At 38.3% G+C, this 14,343-nt stretch overlaps 1 protein-coding gene across 1 annotated transcript in view; it reads right to left on the bottom strand.

Moving 5' to 3' along the window:
• The window catches only part of ARMC4 (armadillo repeat containing 4), a 202,643-nt gene that overhangs the window by 51,042 nt on the left and 137,258 nt on the right, over positions 1 to 14,343 (bottom strand). Inside the window, exon 17 of the mRNA XM_029953192.1 lies at positions 106 to 294. Within this exon, the coding sequence (XP_029809052.1) occupies positions 106 to 294 (189 nt within the window). The remainder of the gene's footprint in view (positions 1 to 105; positions 295 to 14,343) is intronic.

The raw sequence follows: 14,343 nt of genomic DNA on the forward strand, positions 1-14,343 counted from the left end.
TTAAGCTTGAATCCAGGTCTCCAGATGCTAAATTATGGTTTTTACCACTACCCCCATGATATCTTAAGGCAATATGCTTTTAAAATAAAAGGATATGTTACTTACTGTATTTGCTAGTTTGGACAATAGAGGGACAACTCCATGATCTGTAATAACAGCTAAATTTTCTTGATCTTTTGCTATATTGGTAATAGCAGCACACACACTGGCCAAAACTTCTTTATTATCTGATTTCAGTAAGTTGACAACAAGTTCCAAACCACCAACAAAGGAACGGACCATTTCTCCAGAATCCTAGAGAACAATTAAAAACAAAAGATGTTATCAAAAATAATCTTATGACTAGAATTTTTAAAAAGCAAAGTAAGGATAAGGCTGTGAAGTACATCTTTGGCATAAAAAACAAAATTCAATTTATCTGTTATACATAATTTCCATGCATGTTTGGATATGTATACACACACACACCATTCAACTTCAACAGATATTTATTGAATAACTATTATGTGAGAGTTACTATGCTAACTACTAGGGATATAGAAGTTGGTAATACAGCTGAGTCTTATTTGCAGTAGTTATGCTTTATGAACTCATCACAAAAACTGAGTTATTAAATACTGAACCATTGTTTCTGGGTGAAATGCAGCATTAGGTCAACTGATCAATACATTACTGATCAGTAGAGAATTGTTTTATGGGTTTTTCCACTTAGGATATCTTATTTCATATATTGTTAATTCATCAATATTGAATACATGGACACCACCACACTAGAAGTCATGCCTGAAGGAAGCTTCTCTAACACACAAATTTTCTCTGTAAGGCACTAGTGCGTAGGAACTTGTGCTTAGGAACCACTAAAGAGCACTGAGTACCACACGTGGGGGCCATGTTAAATAGTGAAATCACCAGTAAAACCCACAAAGACATGGAAAGTATGGCATTAAGTAGAATATAAAATTGATGCTTGTTAACAGTATGGGAGCTGACAACAAAAAGGCAGAGACTCATTTTGTTCAAGCTCAGCTGAGAACATGCATTTTGGGCGACTCAAATTTTTCACCTCACTGTGCATGTCCAAGAATGACCATGGAAGTGCTTGTGAGTATGGATTTTAGGGTTACAAAAATTTTAGCAAGAGGGTGAAAATTCCCAAACAGAATTTGTGAAGGATTTGAATTGACTGTATGTGGTCTTTTGCCATCATGTTGCTTGCCATCCAGTGGGGAAGAGGGGCATTAGGAAATAAGTGAACAGCACTAAGAGGAAAGAGGAAAAGATATTACAATCACAGGCAACAAGGAAGGCTTTCAAGGACGTCCCCTCAGGAGAATGTAGGTAAACTAAAGACTAAAAGATAAGGAGTTATCTAGTGTGAAGGGGATTCAGGGTGGAGGAATAATCATGAAACAGACCTGAGAGAGAGAGGAAGTGCCTTTTTTTTTTTTTTAGTGTAGTGTAATTAGAGCATAAGTATGAAAGGGAGAATGGGAAAAACTGAGACTTACTGAGATATTGAAGGCTCTTTCCTGTCAGCCTGGGTAGAGAGTATGGGGTTCATTTTATGGGCACAAGAAAGCCACTGAAAAGGTTTAAGTGTGTGTCTTGGAAGGGAAGAGTGGGGAAGGGCATGTTATTGATTTTGTATCACAATAGCTCTCTCAGGATTGCAGAGTTGAGGTTGGGGCAAAGAATGTGTTAGGGACTCAGAGGCTATTTCACTAAGCTCAGTTAAGAGGTGGTGGCAGTTTGGATGCAGGTTATAGTCTGGACCTGCAGAAAGGGGAGTGGGTTTGCGAGCACCTGACTGGAGAAGATGAGGACCCGTGATTTGATGGTGGTGCCCATGTTTCTGGCTGGACCCTGTGGTGCTAATGTTGGAAAGGCAGGTGTTGTTTTGTGTTCTTGCAGTGAGAAAGGATGGTATTTCATATTAGGAGGCCTAATTTGAATGAAATGCCTACAAGATATTTAAGCAAGACATCCAAAAGTCAGTTGCATATATGCCTTTGGAGCTCATGAAAGAAAACCAGGCTGGTGTCATAGACTTGGAAGTTGTCAGTAGGAAGACCGTATCTGAAGTAAAGCGTGTGAGAGGTGGCGAGTGAGAGAAGGAGATGCTCCGTGTCGGTGCTGTAAGTGTGGGCAGGAAAAGAATTTATCAGAGAAGCTGAAAATGGATGGTTACACATAAACCCTCACCTCCCTGATGTATGCCAGTGGCTGTGTGATGTCCAATTCTTTGGCTCTGCGGCTTTCTTAAGAAATTAATACCTTTTTTTTGGTGCAAAAAGGTGATTTTATTAAAGCACAGGGACAGGACCCATGGGCAGAAAGAGCTATACTGGAGTTGTGGGAGATGACCGTTTTATGGAGTCAGGGAGATAAAATCAAAAACGAGTTTCCAAAGACAGAAATTAATACCTTCTGAGTACCAATCATATACCAGGCACTTTGCATACATTATGCCAGTTAAATCTCACAATAACCAAACAAAGTAGATATTATTTCCATTTTAAATTTTAAAGACTGAGGTTTTAAAGATGTTGAAGCTCAGAAACTAGACTGTATCTCTCAAGGGGTTGTGTTTTAGTAATCTTAGTGAACTTTATAATCATAAATCTGAACATCTCATTCCCCTATCTCCCCAGTTCTTCCATGGCCCTTGGAATTCCCGCCCTTAGGATAAAAACCAAACTCCACAGGTGGTTAACAAGCCCTTCACGGTTGTGTGTGTGCTCCTGGCTTCCCTGCCTCATCTCTCTACCTTGATCCCCTTTTCCAACCTCCTACACAGGAGCCCTAAGCCAGTGCTCCCCCGCCCTACCCCTACTCACCCCCCACCCCGGCCCAGAAGTTAATATACAGAATTCTGACACTCACTCTCTGAGAATGTGGTTCATTAACTATGAGGTGGGGATTCTGGGGTTTTTTTTTTTTAATCTCTCTCATGAGTCTGAACTTCAGCCAGTATTAGGAACATCAGTCTTTCAAGTTCATGTCCTCAAACGTGCCACTTGCATTTCTCTGTATCTTTGCACAGGGCTTTTGTGTCTATTTCCTCACTAGTTTGGGACTTTCCACATAGCTCCAGCTACCAACTACCTCTCTTCTCAGGGAGGCTTTCCTGAACTTTGAGTCTGGATTGACCTGCTCTTACTATAATACCTGGTTTTCTATGTTACAGCATTTACCGCTCTCTGCAGGAATGACTGAAATTTATTTGCCTTTGACCTAGAACATAAGTTCCAAGAGGGCAGGGACTCTGTCTTGTTTATTGTTATATGCTCAGTTTCTGTGAAAGTTGCAGGCCAGTTTCTAGAAACCCCATTGAATTAACTTGCAAACTCACAGCTACAAAAGGAAGCTTTCACTGAAGACATAACAAACCAAACTAAACTAGGGAATGGTGAAGGCAGGACCCCCGTCAGGTCCCAAGTGTAAGTGGAAAATATCTTTTCCACAACAACCTGCCTCCCCTGATTGCTATGGGGACCATGTAAACAATATTAGTGGCCTTGTTCTCAATACCACATTTATATACAAGACACACATTCACATTCTGATGTGGTAATAAAATTACTTTCAAAATATTTGCCACTTTCCCAAAAATTCTACAATAAAGCTTTTTAAAATATTTTAAAAATGTTTTATTTTATATTTGAGAGAGAGAGAGAAAGACAGACGTCAGTAGGGGAGGGGCAGAGGGAGACACAGAATTCAAAGCAGGCTCCAGGCTTTGAGCTGTCAGCACAGAGCCCTACGTGGGACTTGAACTCACAAACCATGAGATCACGACCTGAGCTGAAGTTGGACGCTTAACCAACTGAGCCACCCAGGTGCCCCTAATAAAGCTTTTTATATAAAATAAATGAATATACTTTCAAGTGTATTCTACACTGCCACCTGATTACACCTCTATGCACTAGGGTGCAATCAAATCAAAAGATTATAAAAGTTTAAATTATTAACCTTCAGTCAAATATCCCACGTACATTAATCCAAATTGCCCTTTGAAGCACTTAGTCACTGCTTTAGTGCTGTTTCCATGTTGTAGGTGAGGATAACCTTAGAGAAATACATCAATATGTGCAAAGCACAAGGACAGATGGCAGTGTGGGATCTGAATCCAAGACTTCCTGGCCCCGAAGCCTCTCTACAATACTACAATTATTGGTCCAAATCAAACAAACTCATAATCCTAACCACATACGTGGTCCAGAGGCATGCATAAACTCAAAAGCAAAGACAATGGCTCTTAGAATTGCAGGGGACTTCCAAAGTGCAGCCCCCAACCTCAACTTTTCTAAGTGATGCTATGTGTCAATAAGCTAAAACAGTAGTCAATTATGAAATTACAGAACAAATTTTCTTTTTCAAGAAAGACTGGAGGAATTCCAGGAAGATGATGGAGGCACAGTTTTTGAATTTCTCTTAGAAAACATAGAAACTAGTAGCAGCAAAACAAAAAGCACAGAAATGCTAGGTGACAAGATATCATCACAGACCCCTAAGTAGTAGATTGGGCCAAACTACTGAAATTACAAAGCCCACATGCTCTAGGAAACCAGAAATCTGCAGAAAGAGGGACTTGTAAAGGCCCTAGAACCAGCGAGCCCACACTGATTAATGGATAAGACCAAAATACCCCCAGGTCTGACGGTCCTGGAGCATTCTATGGTCTGAATCCTGTGAATTCGTTACACTACAAACTGAAGGTTCCTTCTAGGTTGAAGCCCTGCACTAAGAAGAAACTACTGGGAGCTGCATCCAAACAGATCAAGGCAGGGACAGTGGGATGCGGAAATGATAAAGTCCAGGTAAGGAGAGAGGAGGGGAGCAACGCAGTCTGAGTCTACTCTCCATAACTGGGAAAGTAACAGAAATGGGGTTTTGAGGACCATGAAATTAGAAATGCGATCCTGGTCCACATCTCCCTCCCAAAACACCATGAAAACTCATTTCACTTACAAATGAGCAAAACAAAAAGACTATGGTCAGTTTCCATATAGAATTACTAGAAGAAAAGGAATGAACTGAAAGAAATTATAGAAGCAATGAAAGGAAAATAAATTGGGTGATTAGTAAAAAAAAAAAACAGCAACAACAATTTTTAAAGGCAGGTGAAACCCAGCCATAAAGAATTAGACATGAAAGCAAAATTCATTTAGAAAATGAAGAGTAAACCAGAAGGGACACAAAATGGATAAATATAATGGGTAATACCTCTAAATAAATAGAATATGTGGAGAGTCCAGAATGACAAAGGTGAGGGAGCATCTGGGTGGGTCAGTGGTTAAGCATCCTACTCTTGGTTTCACCTCAGGTGAATCCAATGGCTTCATGAGTTTGAGCTCTGTTTTGGGCTCTGTACTTGAGATTTTCTCTCTCTCTCTCTCTCTCTGCCCCTCCCCCACTCACACATCTCTGCCTCTCTCAAATAAATGAATTAACTTAAAATAATGATGGGAAAAAAGCTAACAAAAAATTAAAAAGACTAAGCAGAGAAACTAACATATACATAGTGAGTCCCTAAGAAGGAAACAAAGCAATTTAATCGAGCAAAATTTAAAAAGCAGGATTCAAGAAAACTTCTCCTGAAATAAATAAAACATGAGAGTCACCCTATGTGACTGGGAAAATTGGCCCAGAATGTGCTAACATAGAGAAATATCCTAGTACAACTGCTGGACTTTAATAAAAAAAATTATTTGGTCATCTAGGCAAAAGACCAAGTCATTTCTATGGGAAAGAATAAGATTAGCCTTAGCCTTTTTAATAGCAATGTTTTTATGCAGAGGGAAAGGGAATAACATATGTAAACTATTCAAAAGAAAATGTGAATCAAGCTCTAATATTTGGTCAACATGACCTTCAAGTATACATCTGTTATAAACATAGAAGACTCCAGGGAATGTGTTAACACAGGCCCTCTGAGGAATCCACTTGACATTGACTGTCGGATCTCCAAAAGACTAAAAAGACATAGACAAAAGGATGACAGATTTCTTAAAATGCTTTTTTTTAATAGTTTATTATCAAATTGGTTTCCATATAACACCCAGTGTTAAAATGCTTTAATGGCTTCTTTGCCTTCAGGATGAGGTTTAGATCATTAGCATGACATTCAAGTATTTCCCTATCTCTCTCAACCTCACCTTCTCTCTGGTCTTATTTCCTAGGATACCATTTTGCATAAACTATATTGCAGCCTCTAGGAATACTGGTATTCCCTAAAGTGCCACGTTCTGTTACATAATTGACTATGGTTTTTTCTTTACCTGGATGCCTTTCTAAGCTCCTAGAAGCTCCTACTCAGCCATGAAAACTGACTCCTTTTAATAGCAGCTTAAATAACATTTCTTCCATAAAATTCCACCCCCCCACTCCCCTTCTCAGTAAATTCGCTCCCTCCCTTCTAAATTCCTGCAGATGATTTTCTCCAAAATCCATTCCCTCATTCTCTCGTATTTCCCAAGGCTTGATTTTGTTTGGGTGTGTAACTCTCACACAGAATCACCTGGAGAAAGTGTGTCTACACCCCAGAGGTAATTCTTGACTGGCCCAAGGCTATCATGGAAGTCTCAGAGCCTCTGCCATTGTTTGTTTAGGAGTAGGCTAGATATGGCCCAGGCCCACGTATGGCCAGTGAGTTCTGAGATAAGGTGTCCTAGGAATCTTCAGGAAGTTCTCCTTTTTATAATAAGGAATAATCACAGGTCATACTGAGAAAGGCAGAGCAGACAGAGGAAAATAGCCTGGGGTCCTTGATGGCCCTGTAGAACCATTGAATGAACCAGGCCTAAAATCCACTTTGGCTATTTAAAACCAAAGGCATCTGTAGCCATTTTCTTTTATCCTATTGCAATTGTTTCTTATGGGTCTTTTCTCCATTAATTTGTGAGCTGCCTGGTCTGTTCTCGTACTCTCACTTGGGATACAGTCTGGTGTCTGTCACACAGTAGACTTCCAATAAATCTTTGTGGAATTGTAAAAAAGAAATAATAAGAGAACTATGACTTTAAGATGCTTAGCCACAGTCACATTCACTAAAACGCTCTTTGCTTTATGCATTAATAATGTAAATACATAAAATGGAATGTAAATGGATAAGACCACTCTGACCCAATCATCTAGCGACTTCTGGTTGTCTCACTGCTTTATCAGCCCCAGCACTGGGGCCATACTGGCAGAAATAACAAAAGTGATCACATCTGCTTCTGTTCCAAGAACTTCCTAAGGTACATGGTATGAGATAGAGGGAGCCAAAGTCTCAATGAGATCATGGGCATGGCTCACCAAGGTCTGTAATGTTTACAATGTGTGGGACAGTTAAGACTCAAACCTACCTACAGGTCTTGCCAAAGTTTGTTTGTTTGGAAGGTAAGACCTCTGTGTGTGTGTGTCTGTCTCTCTCTGGATCTGTCTCTCTTTTTTTTTTTTTTAGGTTTAAAGATTCTAAACATATGACATCTTCCCTCACATAATTTCTATGGAAAGGGAGACAGTATATTTGAGGATGGAAAAAGTAATTATTCTGCCAATACTGTCTTTCACTAATGCTAAACGACTGGGCAAATTCAACACATTTTCCACCTTCTCACATATCTTAAAAACTAGTCTTTGCCAATTTTGCCACTGGTGTGATATTGGTTATGCACAATTCAAATTTTCATCTCTAATGTAAAAACCCCCAATTAGAATAATATTAGTCATAACAATAACAAAGTCTAACTTTCTGCAGTTTACAAAGGACTTCCTCATGCATGTCTCCACCGATCCTCCCAGCTCTGCCTCTGGGAGGCATGATGTCCTCATTTTACAGACAGGAAGGCTCAAGGTTCACAAATAGTCAGTGACAAAACTAAAAATCAACTGTGTGTTTCCTGATTTCTCATTTCATGTCTTTTTGCTATGCACTGTGTGGTTAGATCTGGAAGTACCAACAATTAATATTTACCAGGTTAGACCTAGTTTATAAACAGTCAGAAGAATCTTCACAATTTAGAGGGTTAACAATTCCAAAGAGATGAAGCTATTTTGCCACTGACAGTTTCTAAGACAAACAAAAATAGTAACTGAAAGAGAATATGAAACACCTTCATACTGCTATTAAAGTTTAACTGGTTGAATAAGTAGGAAAAGGTGTCAAGTTCAAATGAACCCAAATCAAATCAAATACACAAAATAGGATAAAAAATATAAAGGAACACAATACGTTTGGTTAAGATTCAACTAATCGGAAAATATTAAGACATTATTTACAGATTAATGAATAAAACAGAAAATTGGATGTTTTGGCAAAGAGCAATTAAACTAATGGGTCTGAAATTCCTTCTCTTGCCTCCAGCAAAAGGAACTGGCAGTTTTCTGATGAGGTGAGACATACATAATGCAACTTTAAAGCACATACAAGGCAAGCGTAACATGACTTAAGAACGAGAATTTCTAACCAAGAGGGCTATAAAAACACTGTTTTGTGCCACACAGACCCCATACAATGCATATACAGTATTTGAAAAAGATTTAAAAATAGCACATTGCATATAAAAAATTCCAAAAATGCTACATTCACATTCGAACAGCATGTCAGAGAAACCAAAACTGATCAGGCAAATCTTGTCCTAAAAGTTTATTCAATATATCAAATGCTTTTAACATTCAAAATACAACATATATATACATGGAGAACAGACTGTGTGGCTCTATCACAATAAGATCCTTGTTCTGTTTCTAGACGTTAGGTCCTACAGCTTAAAAAAAAATTACTGATTCAGAACTGCCTTACACTTTCAAATGTAGTTCTTCAAAAATCAAAGTTAGAATATTAGTTATTAACTTCTTCATTCTGAACTGAAGGAAAAGTAAATTAATTTCAGGTAAAGTAAATGGTTCAGACCTCACAGTGTAGAATCAGCAGGAAATGCACTGTACTTTGTGAGTAGCTTTATCAAATTAAATCACAAGAAAAATAAAGAGAATAAATTTAATGGTTCCTATTTTTTTCTACTTCCCTAGCCTAATTTAACTTTCTTAAATTCCACAGAGAATTGTGACTTTTCCATTTTACTATGTCCTGTGTTGATTCTGCTTTAGATACACTGTTCTATTAATGAGGAGGTCTAAACTGTGAGAAACCACTGTGTATCCAGAAGGCTATATAGTTAATTAAATGACATTCTTAACTGATGATGTCTTTGAAAAGTGCTTAATAACTTGTACAAAGAACTAAACAAATGTAAGCCATATTATCATAAAATAGCTATTATATAAATATGTGTGCATATATATAAATGCATATACATATATATTTAATTTTTAACATTAAATATATATAGAACTTTTCTCCACTTATACTCAATAACACAGATTAAAAGGAGTACAGCAATTTCTGGTTAAGATCCAGTCAGATGCTTCTGAACACTGAGTTGTATGTATGAGGCCAAGAACAACACTTGAAACCATAATCTCAACAGAAAAAAAATTAATTATATGAAATACTATACTCTAGAAAAGGCAAGAGTCTCCCTATTTATGGAGAGACTGTTTTCTAAAAGTTTACTTGTTGAGTCTACAACATCATCCCATTTTGCTGTAAATATGTGGTTAATGAACCTGACAAATAACATACTAACTGCAACTCATCCTCACCTGCATCAATGTCCTAATATTTGAAGCCAGATACTTGTCTCCCTCATCTTCTGTGATGTGTGACTTTAACTAAATTTCATGTTGAATGATTTTCATAGGTCTCCTCTTTCTTTAATCAAAGTTTCTCTTTAAATTTTTTTAAAACTATTTTTGAGAGAGAGAGAGAGAGAGAGAGAGAGCGAGCGAGCACGCAAGCAGGGGAGGGACAGAGGGAAAGAGAGACACAGAATCCAAATCAGGCTTCAGGCTCTGAGTTGTCAGCACAGAGCCAGATGCCGGGCTCAAACTCATGAACCCTGAGATCATGGCCTAAGATGAAGTCAGTTAACTGACTGAGCCACCCAGGTGTCCCTCAACATTCCTCTTAAAACCCACCCAGAGTTGAACACAACTCCAGATGTGGTCTGACCAGAACAGAGTGCACTGGAATTCTTATCCTCCATGATCTAGACACGGGACTTCTGCTAGCGTGGCCAACCACATGCACTATTTCAGCAGTCACATTGCCCTATTTGTTCACGTTATGCTTTGAAGTCAGCCAAAATCCCTATATCTTTTACAACTGAATTATTATACAGCCACTACTCTCACATCCTGCATTTACAGGATTTCCAGTTTCCTTTTATTGCATAAAAGGGATTGAATAGTGTTCATATAAAAGAGATAAGCTTTTAGATGTAAATTTCACTTGTAAAAGTGTATTTCTCTGTGAAACTCTGAGAAACAAAGTGAACCATCTGGATATGTTGAGGTAAGTAATTTACCTCAGCATTGTTATATTAAAAAAAATTCCTTAGGAAGGCAGAAAATACAGTTTTTGAGGTAGTAGTTCTCAAACGGTGTTGCACATTAGAATTCCTGGGGGAATTTTTAACTTTCCTAAGCCCAGGATAGACTCCATATCAATTAAATCAAAAGACTTGGTGGTAGGACCCCGCATCCATACATATCTCTAGGTAATCCCAATATATCACGAAGTTTGAGAACCACCGGTTGAAGAGTTTAAGTCAAATAGCGAGAAGACCTGGGGGCACATCCCAGTTTCATCACTAACAGATATAGAGCTTTGAGCGAGCTACATAACGTTGCTAAGCTTCAATTTCATAATCCGTGAAATGCAATTAATAATAGTATTTATCTTTTGAGGCCTGTTAAAAGGACACATATAAAGCACCTGATAAGGTGCCTGGCATTTGATAATAGCTGTTATTAATGTTTTTATTTTCTAATACTTTAAGAATGTATTTGTTACCAATAGTTTGCACAACAAAATATCAACTTAAGGAATAACTGCTTGGAATTTGATTCCACCTGTCCTTCACCATTATGAATATATTCAATATATGCAACTCTGGTAGCAACATTTACTATGTATTCAATCCTATTTTAAAACCCATCAGGATGCGCATGGAGGAGGGCACTTGTTGGGATGAGCACGGGATATTATATGGAAACCAGCTTGACAATAAACTATATTAAGATTAAAAAAACCATCAAGAATCAGTTGGCAATAATACATCCTTGACTATAATTGGATAATAAATCTGTGTTTATTTATGTCATTAAAACTACTTTGATTCATACATTCATTCACTTGGCAAATTAGAAGCATTAGAAATGTTAAGATATGACTTTATGTTATGGGATTCAAAATAAATAATTTGGTTTCACATTATAATCATATTTTAGAAATATGAATCCTGGGGCACTTGGGTGGCCCAGTCAGTTGAACGTCCAGCCCTTGGTTTCGGCTTAGGGCATGATCTTGTGGTTCAGAAGTACAAGCCCCACATCAGGCTCTGCACTGACAGCACAGAGCCTCTGGGGATTCTCTCTCCTTCCCTCTCTCTCTGCCCCTCCACTGCTTTCGTTCATTCTCTTTCTCAAAATAAATATGTAAACTTAAAAAAAAAAGCAATATGAATGACTAAACCTCAATTTCAATATAAATAATGGGGGTAGGGCTCTTGCATGAGAACAACTGTTTTTAAAGCTCTAAAGGTAATATGTATCTAGAATAGAGAATAACTGATTGGACAATTCAAATCGTGTTGCTGTTCCTTACAGAAATCATAGCATTAGTGATGAACTCCACTGCCCACCTTTGGTTTAAGAATAGAGGAGGGGAGCCCTTCTGGAATCCTCTATCACAAGAATGAGAACACTAGCAAAATAGGCAAAATTATTTTTTTTCAGAACTCTAGAATTTAATGAAAAGCGTATAACACAGCATGTTTATTCAGGAAAAAAATTGCTGAATCTCAGTAAGAAGAGTGAGTTTTGTGGCATTTTAGCTTTCCCCATTCCCACTTCCCTTTCCCCGGTTCTGTAGTAGCCTTGAAATCATGGTATCTGAGAAAACCTACAGCCTAGCAGGCATAGGGAGGGAAGATGGGTTTGGGGCTCCCCTATAAGCCCCATTCCAATGAATGCTTGTGATTTGGCTTGAATGGCAGCTTCTATGAAAAAGCCCAAAGGCCTGTCTTTACCTCACGTATCACTCCCTGAAGAAAATCCTATTCTCAGGGCATGTCATAAAAAGCATTTAGTGGTAACCTAAAAGCTGTTTGAGAAGGTACTATTAGTTGGGACAAACAAGAGGTTGGCCAAAATATAATTAAAAGGAAACTCTAGGGGCACTTGGGTGGCTCCGTCAGTTAAGCATCCAACTTTGGCTCAGGTCATGATCTCGTAGTTTGTGGGTTCGAGACCCACATCAGGTTCTGTGCTGATAGCTCAGAGCCTGGAGCCTGCTTCAGATTCTGTGTCTCCCTCTCTCTGCCCCTCCCCTGCTCATGTTCTGTCTCTCTCTGTCTCGAAAATAAATAAGCATTAAAAAAAAATTTTTTTTAATCTAATAAATGGGATGTCCATAGAGGGCTTTGGAAAAACTCCAACATATTTGTTGGGATATAAAATGCTACATGGTAAGTGCAGGGTTATGTGCATAGTCAGAAAGTCAGAAAACACCTGAGATAGCCCTAAAGGCTCACCTCTGGCTGATCTTGAGGCTCTCCACAAGCAAAAATGAAGGGTAAGTTAGAGTTGTAAACTTAGGTGTTCAATGTGTGCCCCATGAAACAGATAGAACACCTCACCAAAGGGTGAGAGGCCTCATGGTGCAAGGAATTCAAGGAAATCTCTGTCAACTCATTAGTTGACCAATGAGTTAACTGAGAAGAAATTCCAGTGGCCACACAAAGAATACAGAAATTATAGAATTAGTCCAAGAAAATCACTAACAAATAATAGCAAAAACAGCAACAAACAGCAACAGTGCAATTCCTGAAAAGGGGGAAATCTAATTTCCAGTGTTTCTACATTCTATTATTTAAAATACTAAGTTTCTTTCCAACAAAGCATTATGAGACATACAAAGAAAGAGGAATATATACCACAAAATGTAACCAAGAAATATAACTGAGGGAAAAAAGCAGTTAATAAAACTGGACCCTAAGGAAGCCTGTGCCATGTTGGAGTTAATAGATAAAGACTTCAAATCAGCTGTTAAGACCATGTGCCTGGAACTAAAGGAAACCATGCCTAAACAATTAAAGTTTGAGAACTATATCTCAGGAAATAAAGAGTATTAATACGGAGACTGAAATTACATAAAAAAAAAGAATCATTAGAAATTCTGGAGTTGAAAAGTACAATCACTGAAGTGGAAAATTCACTTAATGGAACCAACAGCAGATTTGAGCAAACAGAAGAGAGACTCCGTGAACTTGCCGATAGGCCAGTCAGATTACCCAGTCTGGGGAACTAAAAGAAAATGGATGAAGAAAAACGAACATATCCGTAGATACCTATAAAATACCATCAAGCATACCATCCTACATATATCGGAATTTTTGGAAAAGTGGAGGGAGAGAAAGGGCAAAAGAATGTTTGAGGAATTGATGGCAAACACTTCTTGAATTTTATGAAAAACTTTAACCTACATATTCATGTATCTTAATGAATTCCAAGTAGGATAAACTCCGTTATACACACCTAGATACATGGTAGTCAAATGGTGAAAGACAAAGAGAGAATCTTGAAAGTTGCAAATTGTATGTGAAGGGTGTACATGACTCATCATATAAAAGGAAACCTCTTTAATAGTAACAGCTGACTTCTCATCAGAAAGCACAGAGACATTACCAAGATGGTGGACTCAGAAGTTCCAGACACTTGCTCCCCCATGGAAACATTATATACACAACTCAGACGAAGTAATATAACTTTATAGGAGCTCTGGAAACCAATTCAGCAATCTATACAAAGAAGCAAGAAAAAGTCAAAATAAAAACTTAAAGAAATTTCCTGGCAGTTTTACTTTCTCTTGTCCCACCCAGTCCTGGCAATGGCACAATGTGGTCAGGAGGAACCAGACCAATTCCTAATTCCTTCCTGTGGCCAGTAGAAGCAGAATAGAAATTATTTGCAACACTTTGGCCTGTCCATGGGCTACCTAAAGAGACTGGTTTCTGTCTCACCTGACTCAGAGCTCAGATGGGAAATTGTGGCAGAGTCTGGATCTCAGTTGGTGAAAGCTTTGGAAGACAGTGGCAGGCATTGTGGTGTGTGAAAACTACAGGGGGACTCTAGACTCATAGATACCTGGCGCAAGATTACAAGAAGAGGAATATAATAAAACATCTATGTCCCCAAAGAGAAGCTGGAGTGAGACTATTTGGGAAATTAGGC

The sequence above is a fragment of the Suricata suricatta genome, chromosome 10 (assembly GCF_006229205.1).
Source record: "Suricata suricatta isolate VVHF042 chromosome 10, meerkat_22Aug2017_6uvM2_HiC, whole genome shotgun sequence".
In the NCBI taxonomy this organism is placed as follows: domain Eukaryota; kingdom Metazoa; phylum Chordata; class Mammalia; order Carnivora; family Herpestidae; genus Suricata; species Suricata suricatta.